The 15,789-nt window shown below is 38.5% G+C and overlaps 1 protein-coding gene across 24 annotated transcripts in view; it reads left to right on the forward strand.

The window, feature by feature from the left end:
- ZFX (zinc finger protein X-linked) overlaps positions 1-9,226 on the forward strand; it is a 65,536-nt gene extending 56,310 nt beyond the window's left edge. For all 24 annotated transcript variants that reach the window (XM_055376401.2, XM_055376388.2, XM_055376399.2 and 21 more), the window contains 5 exons: positions 2,040-2,189; positions 2,426-2,569; positions 2,932-3,084; positions 3,614-3,754; positions 4,906-9,226. In XM_055376401.2, coding sequence (XP_055232376.1) covers positions 2,040-2,189; positions 2,426-2,569; positions 2,932-3,084; positions 3,614-3,754; positions 4,906-6,089 — 1,772 coding nt within the window. In that variant the 3' untranslated portion in view covers positions 6,090-9,226. The remainder of the gene's footprint in view (positions 1-2,039; positions 2,190-2,425; positions 2,570-2,931; positions 3,085-3,613; positions 3,755-4,905) is intronic.
- The last annotated feature ends 6,563 nt before the right edge of the window (positions 9,227-15,789 follow it).

A 15,789-nucleotide genomic window follows, 5' to 3' on the forward strand; every position in this document is an offset into this window, starting at 1 on the left:
ATCGTATTGGGTGCTAACTTTTCATTAGTCTTTGCCACACTTTTTGTTGAGCTAGACATAGCAGTGAGTGTCCATAAGTGACATGTAATGTAAGGCTACATTATATGGGGATTATGCTTTTGGTATTTATTCAAATCCAGAGTCTGTTATTTGAGGACACCATTTTTTGCAGCTTTATTTTCCAGGTCCTGTGAATAACAGGACACTTACTTTCTTGGCTACTTTGTAAAGTTTTAAAAAATGTGATGTTTGGCTGGGCGTGGTGGCTCACGCCTATAATCCCAGCACTTTGGGAGGCCGAGGTGGGTGGATCACTTGAGGTCAGGAATTTGAGACCAGCCTGACCAACATGACGAAACCTGTCTCTACTAAAAATACAAAAATTAGCTGGGTGTGGTGGCGGGCATCTGTAATCCCAGCTTCTTGGGAGACTGAGGCAGGAGAGTCGCTTGAACCCAGGAGGCAGAATGAGCCAAGATTGTGCCACTGCACTCCAGCCTGGATGACAGAGACTCTGTTTCAAAATAAATAAATAAAAATAAAATAAAATATAAAAATAAATAAATGTGATGTTTGTTGTATATCCCCTGAGTCTCTACTATTGGAAATCATACGTACCTCTTTTTTTTTTAAATTTTTTTTTCTCTTTTTCTCCCCTTCTGTCTCTCTCTGTTTGTTCATTTTTTAACACATACAGGCTATTATACCTTCATTAATGAGAGCAATGGGTATATGAGAATATGTTTAAATTCACGTATTGCTGCATTTGCCAGCAAGGACCTAGACTCATTATTGTCATAAACTAAAGTTGTGTGTATGTTATGCATATTTACATTTAAGCAGATTGAAGCTGAATTTCCATTGACCAATCTCATTGCGGTGTACCTTTCTGGCAATCATGTTTTGATTATTTTCAAATGTATTATTCTATTGCAAATAGATCATATCAAGTGATATTCAAGAATAGTGACCATGAAGTACTGCTTATAAAATATTTATATGAAGACTATTTCTTGATTTTACTTCTAGGACATTCTTCTAAGTTTTTTTGTTGTTGTTTTGAGACAGGGTGTCACTCTGTAACCCAGGCTGGAGTGCAGTGGCATTATCTTGGCTCACTGTAACCTTCACCTCCCAGGCTCATGTGATCCTCCCACCTCAGCCTCCTGAGTAGCTGGGACTACAGGCGCATGCCACCATGCCTGGCTAATTTGTGTGTGTGTGTGTGTGTGTGTGTGTGTGTGTGTGTATATATATATATATATATTTTTTTTTTTTTTTTTGGTAGAGATGGGGGTCTTGCCATGGTGCCCAGCCTGGTCTCAAACTCCTGGTCTCAAGTGATCCACCCACCTTGGCCTCCCAAAGTGCTGGGATTACAGGCATGATCCACTGCACCTGGCCGGTTCTTTTAAGGTTTTAGTATTAGAAGATCTTTAATATAAGAGTGCTTTTACCTTATGGCTTAGCGAAGGCTGTTAAGTATATTCTTTTGTATTTACAGTTTTCTAGGCTACCAGGAGTTTTCTCTGTGTATAGTATTTTTTGCTTTAATATCTGATTCTGTTTTTAGAAGTCTTTAGAAATGTATTTATTGAATCTTCTAGTTGTCTAGGTAAAATCCAATTTTATGTGAATCAAGTTAGAGATTATATTTGTAAAAGAACTTTTGCCGGGCGCAGTGGCTCACACCTGTAACCCAGCACTTTGGGAGGCTGAGGTGGGCAGATCACGAGGTTAGGAGATCGAGATCATCCTGGCTAAAATGGTGAAACCCTGTCTCTACTAAAAATACAAAAAATTAGCCGGGCGTGGTGGTAGGCGCCTGTAGTCCCTGCTCCTCGGGAGGCTGAGGCAGGAGAATGGCTTGAACCTGGGAGGCGGAGGTTGCAGTGAGCTGAGATCGCGCCACTGCACTCCAGCCTGGGTGACAGTGAGACTCCGTCTCAAAAAAAAAAAAAATTTTTTTTTTTTTTGTGAATAGTAACATTTTATTTAAATATCTGTTACTATTTGTGATTTATTTCCTTCCTTTTTAGTGGATGATGCTGGCAAAATAGAACACGACGGTTCTTCTGGAATGACCATGGACACAGAGTCGGAAATTGATGCTTGTAAAGTGGATGGCACTTGCCCTGAGGTCATCAAGGTGTACATTTTTAAAGCTGACCCTGGAGAAGATGACTTAGGTAAGAAGAAGTGTTTAGACATTATACATCCTCATCCAAATGTTTCAGCCTGATTACTTTTGGGTTATTTAGATTGAGAACATTTGGAGTCTCTTCTGAAGTAACTTTTATGTAAGAATTCCAGTGTAGTAATACCAAAGTTTGTAAAAAGTAATAAGAAAAGTATGTAAAAAGAAATAGGTGGAAATGCAGTTTTCAAATAAATTATTGAAGCTGTCTTCTTCCCTGATTGATAGGTGGAACTGTAGACATTGTGGAGAGTGAGCCTGAGAATGATCATGGAGTTGAACTGCTTGATCAGAACAGCAGTATTCGTGTTCCCAGGGAAAAGATGGTTTATATGACTGTCAATGACTCTCAGCCAGAAGATGAAGATTTAAGTAAGTAGGTGGCCTTTTTGTGGGAGAAAATTTTATGTTTCTGGAGCTTTTAAGTGGCCAGTGTTTGAAATAAGTAGCATTATTTTAGAGATTATTATGCTACTACATTCCAAGGGAAACATCTTTGACTCTTTTATATATGCTTATGATGTTGCTTTAAAACCAAGTTATGGTGAAAGCCAAGAAGTAAATGATTCATTCAACAAATATGTATTGAGTGCTTACTACGTGAAAGCTATGTTCTAGGTATGTAATATTTGGACCATCTTTCCATTTTGTCTATTAACTGAATTCAAATAAAAACGTGTTTCCTGTGATCTCTGTAAACCTGGTCACAGAAGTTTTTGTAACTTTCTACTTAGATGTTGCTGAAATCGCTGACGAAGTTTATATGGAAGTGATCGTAGGAGAGGAGGATGCTGCAGCAGCAGCGGCAGCCGCCGCCGTGCACGAGCAGCAAATGGATGACAATGAAATCAAAACCTTCATGCCGATTGCATGGGCAGCAGCTTATGGTAAGTTGCCCAGCAGCTCTTAGCATTGAAGAAGTTGGTTCTTAAACATGAATCCATGATTGAAAAATGGTTTCTGTGGTCTTAGGTTTCAGAAGTCTGAAATACCAGTATCCTGTAAGGATTATTTGAATTGAATTAGAGTATAAAGTCTACTTTTTGTCTTTATTTTTAACAGGAATTTCCTTCATGTGTATATTATGTAGAAGGAAGTACTGCAAGAAGTACACAGGCTTTCAGGCTGAAAGTTTTCATCTTGATTATGTTTGGCCCATGACTTTTTCATTTTGGGAGACAACAAGGGAGTCCATGGGGCAAAAATGCTGACATGTGTTTTTTAGCTTTGGAAGCTAGGCGTTTCCTACGGTCTCGCGATAATAAATGTGCTCATAAAACCCATGACCTAGAATGGGGAATTTCTGTCATTCATGAGTATCATGGCTTACTTTTCGTTGTTGTAGTTAATGAAGAATTCCTAATTCTTTAAAATTTATAATACTGTATAATTTTGTTTTTTAATACACATTGTTAGGTAATAATTCTGATGGAATTGAAAACCGGAATGGCACTGCAAGTGCCCTCTTGCACATAGATGAGTCTGCTGGCCTCGGCAGACTGGCTAAACAAAAACCAAAGAAAAGGAGAAGACCTGATTCCAGGCAGTACCAAACAGGTGAGGGCGCACGAGTTCCATGGTGCAGCGTGCTCTGCGAGCTCTCAGAGGAAACTCTAGTATGTATCCACAGGGGTGTCACAATGGCATTTTAGCTGCTAGACCATATATAGCTTTGTCTATTGAACTTGAAAATATAATTTTCAGAATTCAGTGATATTCATGAATGATTTCCTTGGATAAAAAGAAACAGGACATGGCTGAAACATGGATGAGAAAAATTGAAAACTTGGATGATTTTTATGTGTACATGGAATGAAATCCCTCAAATATGTTATAAGCATTAACTTTTTAAATAAATTAATATATTTAGAGAATCTATGTCAGCATAAAGGAGGCATAATTTACAGAGCAGCAGGATAAGTACTTTAGTTCATATGACATTCCTATTCTTGTATGATGATTTGCATATTAAAAATTTTATGGGTATATTTAAACTTTGCTGTAAGTTAATGTAAGTTATGTTTTTTGGAATAAACAGTGGAAATTTTTGTCACCAAAGTTTATTTTTATGAATAATTTTCCACCAGTTTATTTACTTATTTTTTTTGAGGCAGAATCTTGCTCTCTCTCCCAGTCTGGAGTGCAGTGGCGTGATCTCAACTCACACTGCAACCTCTGCCCCCTGGGTACAAGTGATTCTCCTGCCTCAACCTTCCAAGCGGCTAGGATTACAGATGTGTGCCACTGTGCCCCACTAATTTTCATATTTTTAGTAGAGGCGGGTTTTCAGCATGTTATGTTGGTCAGGGTGGTCTCGAACTCCTGAGTTCAGGTGATCTGCCTGCCTCGGCTTCCGAAAGTGCTGGGATTACAGGCGTGAGCCACCGTGCCCAGCCAATTTTCCACCAATTTCTAAATTGCTGTAGGTTTAATTACTAATTGATAAAAGTTACATATTCATTAATTTTATTAAACTAGAGGGAGTGAAGGTGGTACAGTCTTCATGAATGAAGTTTCCAGACCATTTTCTCTATGACTAGGTTGCTATATCTCTTGTGTTGAAAAACAGTAAAAGGAATGTTAAGTAGCAAATAGTTCAATTTAGGAGTCCTTGGCCAACAGTGGTCAGAACCCACACTTTATATTCGCAAAGAAACTGGAACAGAACTTGGTTTGAGCACTCATACTCCTTTCTTTTCCTTTTTTAGCAATAATTATTGGCCCTGATGGACATCCTTTGACTGTCTATCCTTGCATGATTTGTGGGAAGAAGTTTAAGTCGAGAGGTTTTTTGAAAAGGCACATGAAAAACCATCCCGAACACCTTGCCAAGAAGAAATACCGCTGTACTGACTGTGATTACACTACCAACAAGAAGATAAGTTTACACAACCACCTGGAGAGCCACAAGCTGACCAGCAAGGCAGAGAAGGCCATTGAATGCGATGAGTGTGGGAAGCATTTCTCTCATGCAGGGGCTTTGTTTACTCACAAAATGGTGCATAAGGAAAAAGGAGCCAACAAAATGCACAAGTGTAAATTCTGTGAATACGAGACAGCTGAACAAGGGTTATTGAATCGCCACCTCTTGGCGGTCCACAGCAAGAACTTTCCTCATATTTGTGTGGAGTGTGGTAAGGGTTTTCGTCACCCGTCAGAGCTCAAAAAGCACATGAGAATCCATACTGGGGAGAAGCCGTACCAATGCCAGTACTGCGAATATAGGTCTGCAGACTCTTCTAACTTGAAAACGCATGTCAAAACTAAGCATAGTAAAGAGATGCCATTCAAGTGTGACATTTGTCTTCTGACTTTCTCGGATACCAAAGAGGTGCAGCAACATGCTCTTATCCACCAAGAAAGCAAAACACACCAGTGTTTGCATTGCGACCACAAGAGTTCGAACTCAAGTGATTTGAAACGACACATAATTTCAGTTCACACGAAAGACTACCCCCATAAGTGTGACATGTGTGATAAAGGCTTTCACAGGCCTTCAGAACTCAAGAAACACGTGGCTGCCCACAAGGGCAAAAAAATGCACCAGTGTAGACATTGTGACTTTAAGATTGCAGATCCATTTGTTCTAAGTCGCCATATTCTCTCAGTTCACACAAAGGATCTTCCATTTAGGTGCAAGAGATGTAGAAAGGGATTTAGGCAACAGAGTGAGCTTAAAAAGCATATGAAGACACACAGTGGCAGGAAAGTGTATCAGTGTGAGTACTGTGAGTATAGCACTACAGATGCCTCAGGCTTTAAACGGCACGTTATTTCCATTCACACGAAAGACTATCCTCACCGGTGTGAGTACTGCAAGAAAGGCTTCCGAAGACCTTCAGAAAAGAACCAGCACATAATGCGACATCATAAAGAAGTTGGCCTGCCCTAACAATACTTCTACAGAACGTTTGTAGAGATATTGGCCTTGAAGCAGAAAATTCATTTTAAAGCCAATCAGTCTCGTTCACATACAATACTGTATATTGATTTATGCTGTGTACAAATAGAATTATTACTTCTAGTTGACTTTTTTTAATATACATTTTGTTCAGTAGTGTGTTCTGAATTCTATTCAGTTTGTTTAATAAATAGGGAAAACTGGCAACATGCTAGTTACTTTTAATAAAGTAATCCCTGATTCTATACCGAAGTTTTATATCTTAGAATTTTATATTTATTTAAATATTTACCTTGCTTACCTTGATGGTACTCTTCTAAGACCATTAACTTAAGGTAACTTTATATTGGTAACTCTGAAAGTATTCATGTTGACTCATTTTTTTTCCCCATACATTTCTCACAATAAAATTGTCAGAGACATCTACTAATATAAATGGGAGATTTTACAGTCAGGTCTAATTATCATAACATGGAAGTCATTTACTTGCCTTGCTTAATATTTTCAGACCACTTGACAGTGAAAGTTTCCATTTGAGCTGTTGCGTCCCTGGCTTTGCTGAGTAAAGAGCAGTGGCTGGGTTCGTGTTTACTTTTCAAATATACTTCTTTTGGCTTTCTTTGGATTATTTACATCTTTTGTCAGCATAGCAAACTTTTAGAAAACCTTATTGAAAAATTGTGCTTGCTCATGTTGTATTTTGATTATTCTGTCTGTGCGGCTTCATCTTGGAATGGTTGTGTGCTACAAATGACACTTACTGAGGACTGCATTTTGGAATCTCCTAGAGGTAACTCATGGCTTATAGGATCTTTTGCAACTTTATGTATGTAAATGTACCCTGAATTATATATATACACATATATATCGTGTACCTGTGTGTATTGCTTATTTTACATATTTATACACACAACCCCAAGTAGTAGTTGTTTAAAATCTATAATGAAAAGTATTAAATTTACAATAACATGAGAGATCCAGGGATGCATGAGAGAGCATTTTGTAAGTCATGCTCTTCAGAGAGACTACTCAGGTGAAGAATTAGAAGGAAAATAAGGACACTAGTATTTTTAAAGAGTAAAGATATTTTCTTTTAAATATCTTTGGTAATTGAAACATAGAGGTTAAGATGTTTCTAGGTAGAATGTTTTCATACGATTTCAGCTCCATGTCTTTATATTTTTCTGAAAAGCAAATGAGTATCCAGACATGACTCCCACAGTTCTCTTTGAGAAGTCTGAGAGGGAACTCTGTCTTACCTAGTGAGGGGGATGGAAAAGAAGTGATGGCTCTGTGGACCAGAGAACGGGTGCTAATTATGACTTCACACTCGGCAAGTTCAGGCTGATCTGTTATTTCTCAGTTACAGTTAGCAAACTTTAAAAACTTAACACTCAAGTTGGCTTTGATTAAAAGGTAAAGATGTGTTTTAAGTGGATAAGGAAAGTCTGAGGCCTTATTTGGAACATCACTAAGTCTTCCACAGGTTTTTTGTTTTTTTTTGTTGTTTTTTTTTTTCTTAAGACGGAGTCTTGCTCTGTTGCCCAGACTGGACTGCAGTGGTGTGATCACTGCAACCTCTGCAGCTCACTGCGACCTCTGCTTCCTGGGTTCAAGCAATTATCTGCCTCAGCCTCTCGAGTAGCTGGGATTACAGGCGCCCACCACCACGCCCGGCTAATTTTTTGTATTTTTAATAGAGATGGGGTTTCACCATCTTGGCCAGGCTGGTCTTGAACCCTGACCTCGTGATCCACCTGCCTCGGCCTTCCATAGTGCTGGGTTTACAGGCGTGAGCCACCGCGCCCAGACACCACATAGGTCTGAATCAGTGTCATACATTCATAAAACAAACTCGGTTAATTAGAACTTGGTTATGTTAAGACGAATCTTGGAGAACAGAAAACAGTTTTTGGGGTCCCTTCAGTTGGCTATTGGTCCGTATGCATCTAGCACATTGTAGGAGATTTAGAAATTGTCTTCCCACCCGATAGCTGCCTTGTCACCTCATTATGGTGCTCCATCCCCTGTGTGCTTAGGTTTTTACCTTTCATCTTTCTCTTTGCCATGATGTTTGTATTCAAGAGTTATATTTTTAGGGTTAGAAATCAAAATATTTGGTGTTTGGCAAACCTCTGAAGTGCTAGACTGATTTAGTCTAGTTTTAAACCAAGTGCTTTAGGCAGGTGTGAACTCCAGCCCAAATGCCAGTCAAAGTCAAGGCATGGGTTTTCCTAGCCTATCTTATAGGAAATTCCTGTACCTTCTTGGCCCCCATAATGTGTTTTTTTTTTTTTTTTTTTTTTTTTTAAAAAAAAACTAACTTACAATTTTGTGATCCGTGATTCATTGCCCTGCGATTCTTGAAAGCTCTGTCTGTTTTTTTGTGAGAACCTTTAAAATCTCCCTTAATTTTTATTTTCCCAGAAATAATGTAAAAACACTTAAATGAAAGTGGAAATGTATTAATTTTAAATCCTATAAAATACAGAAAATATAAATGATTGGGTCATTTAACTATATTTTTTTAAATAAACTGAAAGATAAAGAACACAACACTTCACACATTTTATATTTCTCTTACATACTCTGGAATCATACACAGTTCTTTTCTTTTTAAAGCACAACATTAAAACCTTTAAAAGGTATTTAAGGGTTTGGTCAAGTGAATATGATAAAACATACTTGTCTGTATAAAGAGAAAATGAAATTGTAGTCACTGTTATGTACTGACATTAGTTACAACCTAGTTTTAATTCTTAAAACAATTTTGATTAGCAAAGCTAAAAAAAATGGATGTTTCAGTTAAATGTTTTAAAGAGGTACAGATTTTTACAAGGACATAATATAAGTTATTGTTCTGTAGAAATATCCTATTAAATATTGTATGTCCCTCCCTCTGTACACTTTGTAAAGAAAGTAAAATACATAAAAAGAAAATCATATAGGGATGTGTGACATTATTGTAATTGTGTACTTGAGAATAACGTGCAAAAATAAAAATCAGAATATTTTCCTGTTATTGAATGTTTAGTCTATTTGATACCAGTACTAAGTTAATGCTTTTTCTCAAGGAAAAAAAATGTACAGTTTTTGTAAACCTAATAAACATCAAAAGCAGTGGATTATTTTCATCCCCCCATTTCTTAATTTCTTTTTCACAGCAGTGGAATGCAAAGTGCTTGATTGCTTTGAATTTTGTGACTCGGATACAAATACTGGTAATATTTCAGTTCTGTGAATTTGCAAGTAATATTTCAGAGAAGTTAAGAGGTGATTGGTGAGTCCTTTGATGAGCATGTCCTTGGAATTCATTTTTTCTTTTATCTTCATAAAGGATTTGTTTTATTAGCATCTCCAATTCCCCTGAGATAAATTACTCATGCATAAAGTGGTTTTTGAGAGCACTTAAAGTTCATTTCAGTATTAATTTACAGCATATTTAATCAGTGGGGACTGTTACCACCTCCACAACAGAAATCATACCCTCGAGTTACCCCACTGCGCCCAGTTTAGAGGACTAGTAGATGCTAACATACTAGGGAGTGGTCATTGCCACAGTTAAAAATCGGCAGTTAAGTAAATGTCAGGAGTCAAAAGAGATAGAGTTGTGCCATCTTTGATTTTATAGACAAGATTCTGCAGTTCTTCCAACTGTATGAACAAACGTTTGCCTAATAGTTGAAACAATAAATTAAAATTTTAGGTAAATGACGAAGGGAATGTGAATGTCACTGTCCAGAGCCATAAATCAGACAAAACCATACATAGCATGCTGAAAAACTTTTGTAATGGAACACCCAACAAATGACACCTAACCTGTCTGTGATCCAACAAGTCAGATAACATGCTGCTGTATTTGTATTCTCTGGGAATCTCAGTATTAATAATTTCATTTCCCACAAATTCTAGCATTCATGTAAGGAAAAACATGGCTAATCAATATCTTAAAGGGGCAATCTTTCAGAGCAGTGGTTTTCAAAGTGTGGCCGGGCAGCATTGGCAGCATCTTAATCTCCTGGGACTTTGTTAAAGATGCAAATTCTCGGCCCCACCCTAGTCCTACTGAATTGGGAAACTGGCGTGGGACCCAGCAGTCTTTGTTTTAACATGTTCTCCAAGTGATTCTGATGCCTGTTCAAACTTGGGAAACACTTTTAGAGCACTTGAGGAACCTAAAAGATGACTGGTTCAACATTTTGTGTGGTAGATAAGAAATTATCACAAAAAATCAGAAATGAACAGTGAGAGAAAAATAGGACCCCAGACAGTTTATACCTTCCATTTGCTGTTTTAAAAGTGTGAGCCTGCCAAGTCAACAAGTATGCCTTTAGCGCACATGTAAATAGCCTGCACTTCCTAAATCTCGTGTGGCCTCCCATGGTTACATTCTTCAAAGGTAAACTGAGTCGAGAGGAAGATTCAGCATTTAAAAGAGAAGGGTTGAAAAAGATTGTGTGTGTGTGTGTGTGTGTGTGTGTGTGTGTGTGTGTGTGTGTAATTGGCCCAGGGTTACTTAAGTAAATCATAACCATTTTGCCACATTCTGTAACTGTTTAGTTATGGTCAAATTAAGTTTACCCTATGGATTTTGTTTCATCTTTTGTTTCGTGTATATACTGTTTGCCTTTTTCATAAAAATCTTGGATTTGTTATATATTGTTCCTGTTATTTTTGACATCTTTGCTATTGTAAATAAATTACTATTTTGTTTTAAGTTACCCTAGTGGAGTGTTGGCTATAGACAAGGTATATACTTGAAACGAGGAGACTTAAATCACACAGTTAATGAATTCCCAACTTGTTTGAAGCTGGAGGTGATTTGACTCCCTTCAGTGGTTCAACACTAATAATAGCACCAAGGAACATGTCACTGGTGCATATAGGCGTAGCATCTGTACCGACTTGGATTTCAAAATCATGTTTTGACCTCTGCGATGGAAATACTCAGTCCATGAAGTTTGAGGTCAAAATCAAGAATTACTTTCCTTTACTTGCTTTTTCCTATTCAATTGGTCTCCCATGTTACTTGTATTGCTGGTATTGGTGGACACAAAGGATCTGGCATTACAGTGACCTGTCGAGACTGTAAAGCCACTAGGAGACTTGGCTACTAAAAACCTGCTCAGGACTTCTAGATGTTGTTTGGCTCTGTGAACTACCACAGAAGTATCTAAACACATTGACTAAAAGTATAGAATAGTTAACTAGACTTATATTATTTTGCTTTCTAAGAGGCCAGTTTCTGCTTTTAAATGCAGAACCCATTTCCTTTTGTCTGAGATTCTTTGAAATAGGAGGAGTATTGCAAAGCCATCTGTTGGGGTTTTGAAGGTTCTAGTCACCTGTCCTCCCCTCTTGAGTTCTAACCACATTGAAGATAGACAGGAAACCACCAATTAAGTGTGCGATTTATTCTAGTAAGGCTGGATTGGGAGACCCAGAGGCTGAGATGAGTCTGTTTCCAATCTCTTTCCCTCCAATGTAGGCCTTGACTGATGCAGCCAGTCATTTGAAGGCATGGGGCCTACCTTCCACTCCTTTGTGAGCTATCAGGAGACTAGTTCTGTCATCAGAGAAAGGGAGCATCTACTCCAGCCCTCCCAGGCTAGAACACAGGAAAAGGGGGAGAAGAGTTCCCTTACATCATCCTAATAAAGGTTAGTCCAATTCTGGATTGCCCTCTGACATTAGCACACTAGCAGCATGTGAGGTTTCGCTATTAGCCTTGCATGTTTGTGTCCACTTTTATTGATTTTTACTGTTCCCCCTTGAAGTGGTGGTTGTGGCAGACTTTCTAAAGTTCCTTTCTCTCTCAAGGCAGTATGCTTTGGTTGTTCTTCAGAAAATTAATTTTTAAAGGGCAAATGTACTTACTATACAAAGATGGAAATCTTGCAAGTTATTTTTATTGCATGCTTTCATAACAAAAATTGGGAAAATGATCACCCACAAGGCCACCACCTTTATTAAAGGGATTGCTTGTCTTTGTTCTCTTCTAGTCTTAGTCCATACACATAAATATTTTATCTGTCTTGTAACCACAATATCAATTCTATTCTGGGTTCAGGGATTTTCTTTTTCAAACATCAAATGTAATTCATGTGTCTACACCAGTATATGGGAGAGTTCGTTCCCCTCAACCTTACAAACAGTGGGTGTTACAGCTAATCTCACAGGTTAAAAATATGTCATTGCTGTTTCAATTTGCTTTGACTGGACTCCTAGTGGGGTTTAATACTTGTATGTATATAATAGCACTTTAAGTTGTCGCTCTGATAAACTGCCTATTCAAATCCTGTGCCCCATTTTCTATTTGGAGTTGTTTGTACATTAAGCCTATTAACTTTCTAATACATTTGCTGCACATTTTTGTAGTCCATGATTTATCTTGTTATTGCTTATGTAATCTTTTCATATATAAAAATCTTTAATATTTGTGTAATCAAATGTTTTTTTCCCTTTATGATTCCTAGTGTTTCTTGTTCTGCTTAAAAAGGTCTTTTCTATCACAAAGTTCTACAAATATATGCCTAGATTTTCTTCCTATATTTTTATTGTTTTGTTTGGATTTTTATGTAATTAAAATTATTTTGTTTAGCAGATCCAATGGTGATTTTAAAAATTATTTTGAAAAAAAAATTACCTGGGCAAGGTGGCATGCACCTGTTGTCCCAGCTACTCTGGAGACTGAAGTGGGAAGATAGCTTGAGCCCAGGAATCCAAGGCTATGGTGAACTATGATCGTGCCACTGCACCCCAGCCTAGGTGACAGAGTGAGACCCCATCTCAAAAAAATTTTTTAAAAATGTATTGTTTGGTAGGGCATCTAATTTCTGTTTTCTCTTGGATAGAGAGCCACCTATTCCAGTACTGTTTATGGAGTCACCCTTTACCCTCATGAGCCGAAATGACACTTTATGTTGTCATCATATATGTCCTTGGATTTATTTCTGAAGTCTATTTTGTTTTACTGATCTGTTTGCCATTTTTGTGCCAATGTCATATTGTTTTTCTCACAATACTCTGGTGAACCAGAAGGCAAATCCCTCTTTAGTTCTATTCTTTTTCATAGTATTCTTGACACTTATTCCATAGGAACATGAAAATCATTTTACCCAGTTTCCCTTAAAAGCCTCATTGGGATTTTTGATTCAGATTGCATGCATTTTTTTTGTTTGTTTTTTTGAGATGGAGTCTAACTCTGTCGCCCAGGCTTGAGTGCAGTGGTGAGATCTCGGCTCACTGCAACCTCCACCTCCTGGGCTCAGACGATTCTCCTACCTCAGCCTCCCGAGTAGCTGGGATTACAGGCATGCTCCACCACGCCCAGCTGATTTTTGTATTTTTAGTAGAGACGGGGTTTCACCATGTTGGCCAGGGTGGTCTTGAACTCCTGACCTCAGGTATCCGCCCGCTTCGGCCTCCCAAAGTGCTGGGATTACAGGCGTGAGCCATGGTCCCCGGCCGAGACTAATACTAATTAGTTTGCATATTAATTTAACTCTAGCTCTAAAAAATAAACTTGGAAACTTTTCTACAATCTCCAATAGTTTAAAAACTGGAAGCATTATCTAATCCTTGAAGATTAGATAGAACTCAGTTGTGAAAGCATTTGGGTCTGATGCCTTTTTATAAATGGTAGGTCTTGGGGCCAGGCGGCGGTGGCGCACGCCTGTAATCCCAGCACTTGGAGGGCGGATCACTTGAGGTCAGGAGTTGGAGACCAGCCTGGCCAACATGGTGAAACCCCGCCACTACTAAAAATACACAAATTAGCTGGGTGTGGTGGTTCGCCCGTGGTCCCGGCTACCCTCCGGGAGGCTGAGGCAGAACTGTTTGAACCTGGGAACCTGGGCAGCGTTGCAGTGAGCCAAGATCGCGCCATTGCACTCCAGCCTGGGCAACAAGAGCGAAACTCCGTCTCAATCAATCAATCAATAAAATAAAATTGGGAGGCCTTTACTTTTCCGATCTCTTCTACATTAATTAGCCCATCAGCTTTTCTTCTTAAGATTTGGTATCTTAGAAAATCATCTATTTTCTCTAGATCAGTACTTCTCATGTTGTTAATGTGCATATGCATCATCTGGGGTATGTTGTGAAAATGCTCATTCTGATTCAGTGAGTCCAGAGTGGGGCTTGTGACTGTGCACTTCCTGCAAGCTCCCTGGTGATATTGATGCTGTGGTCCATGGACCACATGGTCCAAGCCCTGGAAGAATTCAGTGGTTCTCGATTTCGGTCATAGAATTACACGGGGCAGCCTTTGAACTTCCCAGAGCCCGGTGGGAATGGGTCTCAGACAGTAATTTTTCAAGTTCCTCAGGTGATTACAATGTGCAGCCAAGATTTGAACCACTCTTCTAGATTTGCAGTTTATTGCCATAGAGATACAATATTTTCTTACTATTTAATAGTCTCATTCTCTTGCATTTCTGGTTGCATCTCCTTCCTCATCTTAAATGTTATATGTTTTGTTTTCTGTCATTTCTTTTTTTTTTTTTTTTGAGTCGGAGTCTTGCTCTGTCGCCCAGGCTGGAGTGCAGTGGTGTAATCTCAGCTCACTGCAACCTCTGCCTCCCGGGTTCAAGAGATTCTCCTGCCTCAGCCTCCAGAGTAGCTGGGATTACAGGCACATGCCAACATGCCTGGCTAATTTTTGTGTTTTTAGTAGAGATGATGTTTTACCATGTTGGCCGGGCTGGTCTCGAACTCCTGACCTCAGGTGATCCGCCTGCCTCAGCCTCCCAAAGTGCTGGGATTACAGGTGTGAGCCACTGTGCCTGGCTCATATTTCTTTAAGTGGCTTTCAGAGGTTTTGCTATTTCATAGGTAGTGTCAAAGAAACTGCTCTTTTGTTTATATTTTTTGGTTTTCTACATAATTTTATCTTTCGTTGTTACTTTTTCTTTTTTTCTTTTTCTTTTTTTTTTTTTTGAGACAAGGTCTCACTCTGTTGGCAAGGCTAGAGTGCAGTGGTGTGATCACAGCTCACTGCAGCCTCGACCTCCTGGGCTCAAGTGATCCTCCCACCTTAGCCTCCCGAGTAGCTGGGACCACAGGCACGCACCACCATGCCCAGCTAATTTTTGTATTTTTTTGGTAGAGACGGTGTCTTGTCATGTTGCCCAGGCTGGTCTCAAACTCCTGAACTCAAGCTATCCACCTGCCTCCCCCTCCCAAAGTGTTAGGATTACAGGTGTGAGCCACCCTGCCTGGCCTATTTTCTTTTCCTATTTTCTTCTGGTATATTTTACTATCTAATTAAAATGTCTGATGTTTTGTATTTCATTAATTTTCATTTATTTTTAAAGGAAATCCTTGAAACCTGTGTATTTCCTTTGGTATACAACTTTAGCTATAGGCCATTGTATATGAGTTGTCCTTTTTTGTATTCTAGATAGTTTTACATCTGTTTTGATTTCCTATTTAAGTAGAGTTTAACTTTCAAGTAGTAAACATTTTTATTAATCCCTTTAGCCTTGATCTCTAGTTTTGTCGGTCTGAGTTCAAAGTATGACCTGTATAACCTCTACATTTTTTTTTTTTTGGAATTTTTGAAGTTTTCCTTTTCAGCAAGACATAATTTGTTTGAAAATACAACACAGATATAGTATAACATGTATCTTTACATTTATAGGTATAAACTTATAGATAAAACTGAGCTTGTTGATTATTCAGATCCTTT

Source organism: Gorilla gorilla, chromosome X, assembly GCF_029281585.2.
Source record: "Gorilla gorilla gorilla isolate KB3781 chromosome X, NHGRI_mGorGor1-v2.1_pri, whole genome shotgun sequence".
NCBI lineage: Eukaryota > Metazoa > Chordata > Mammalia > Primates > Hominidae > Gorilla > Gorilla gorilla.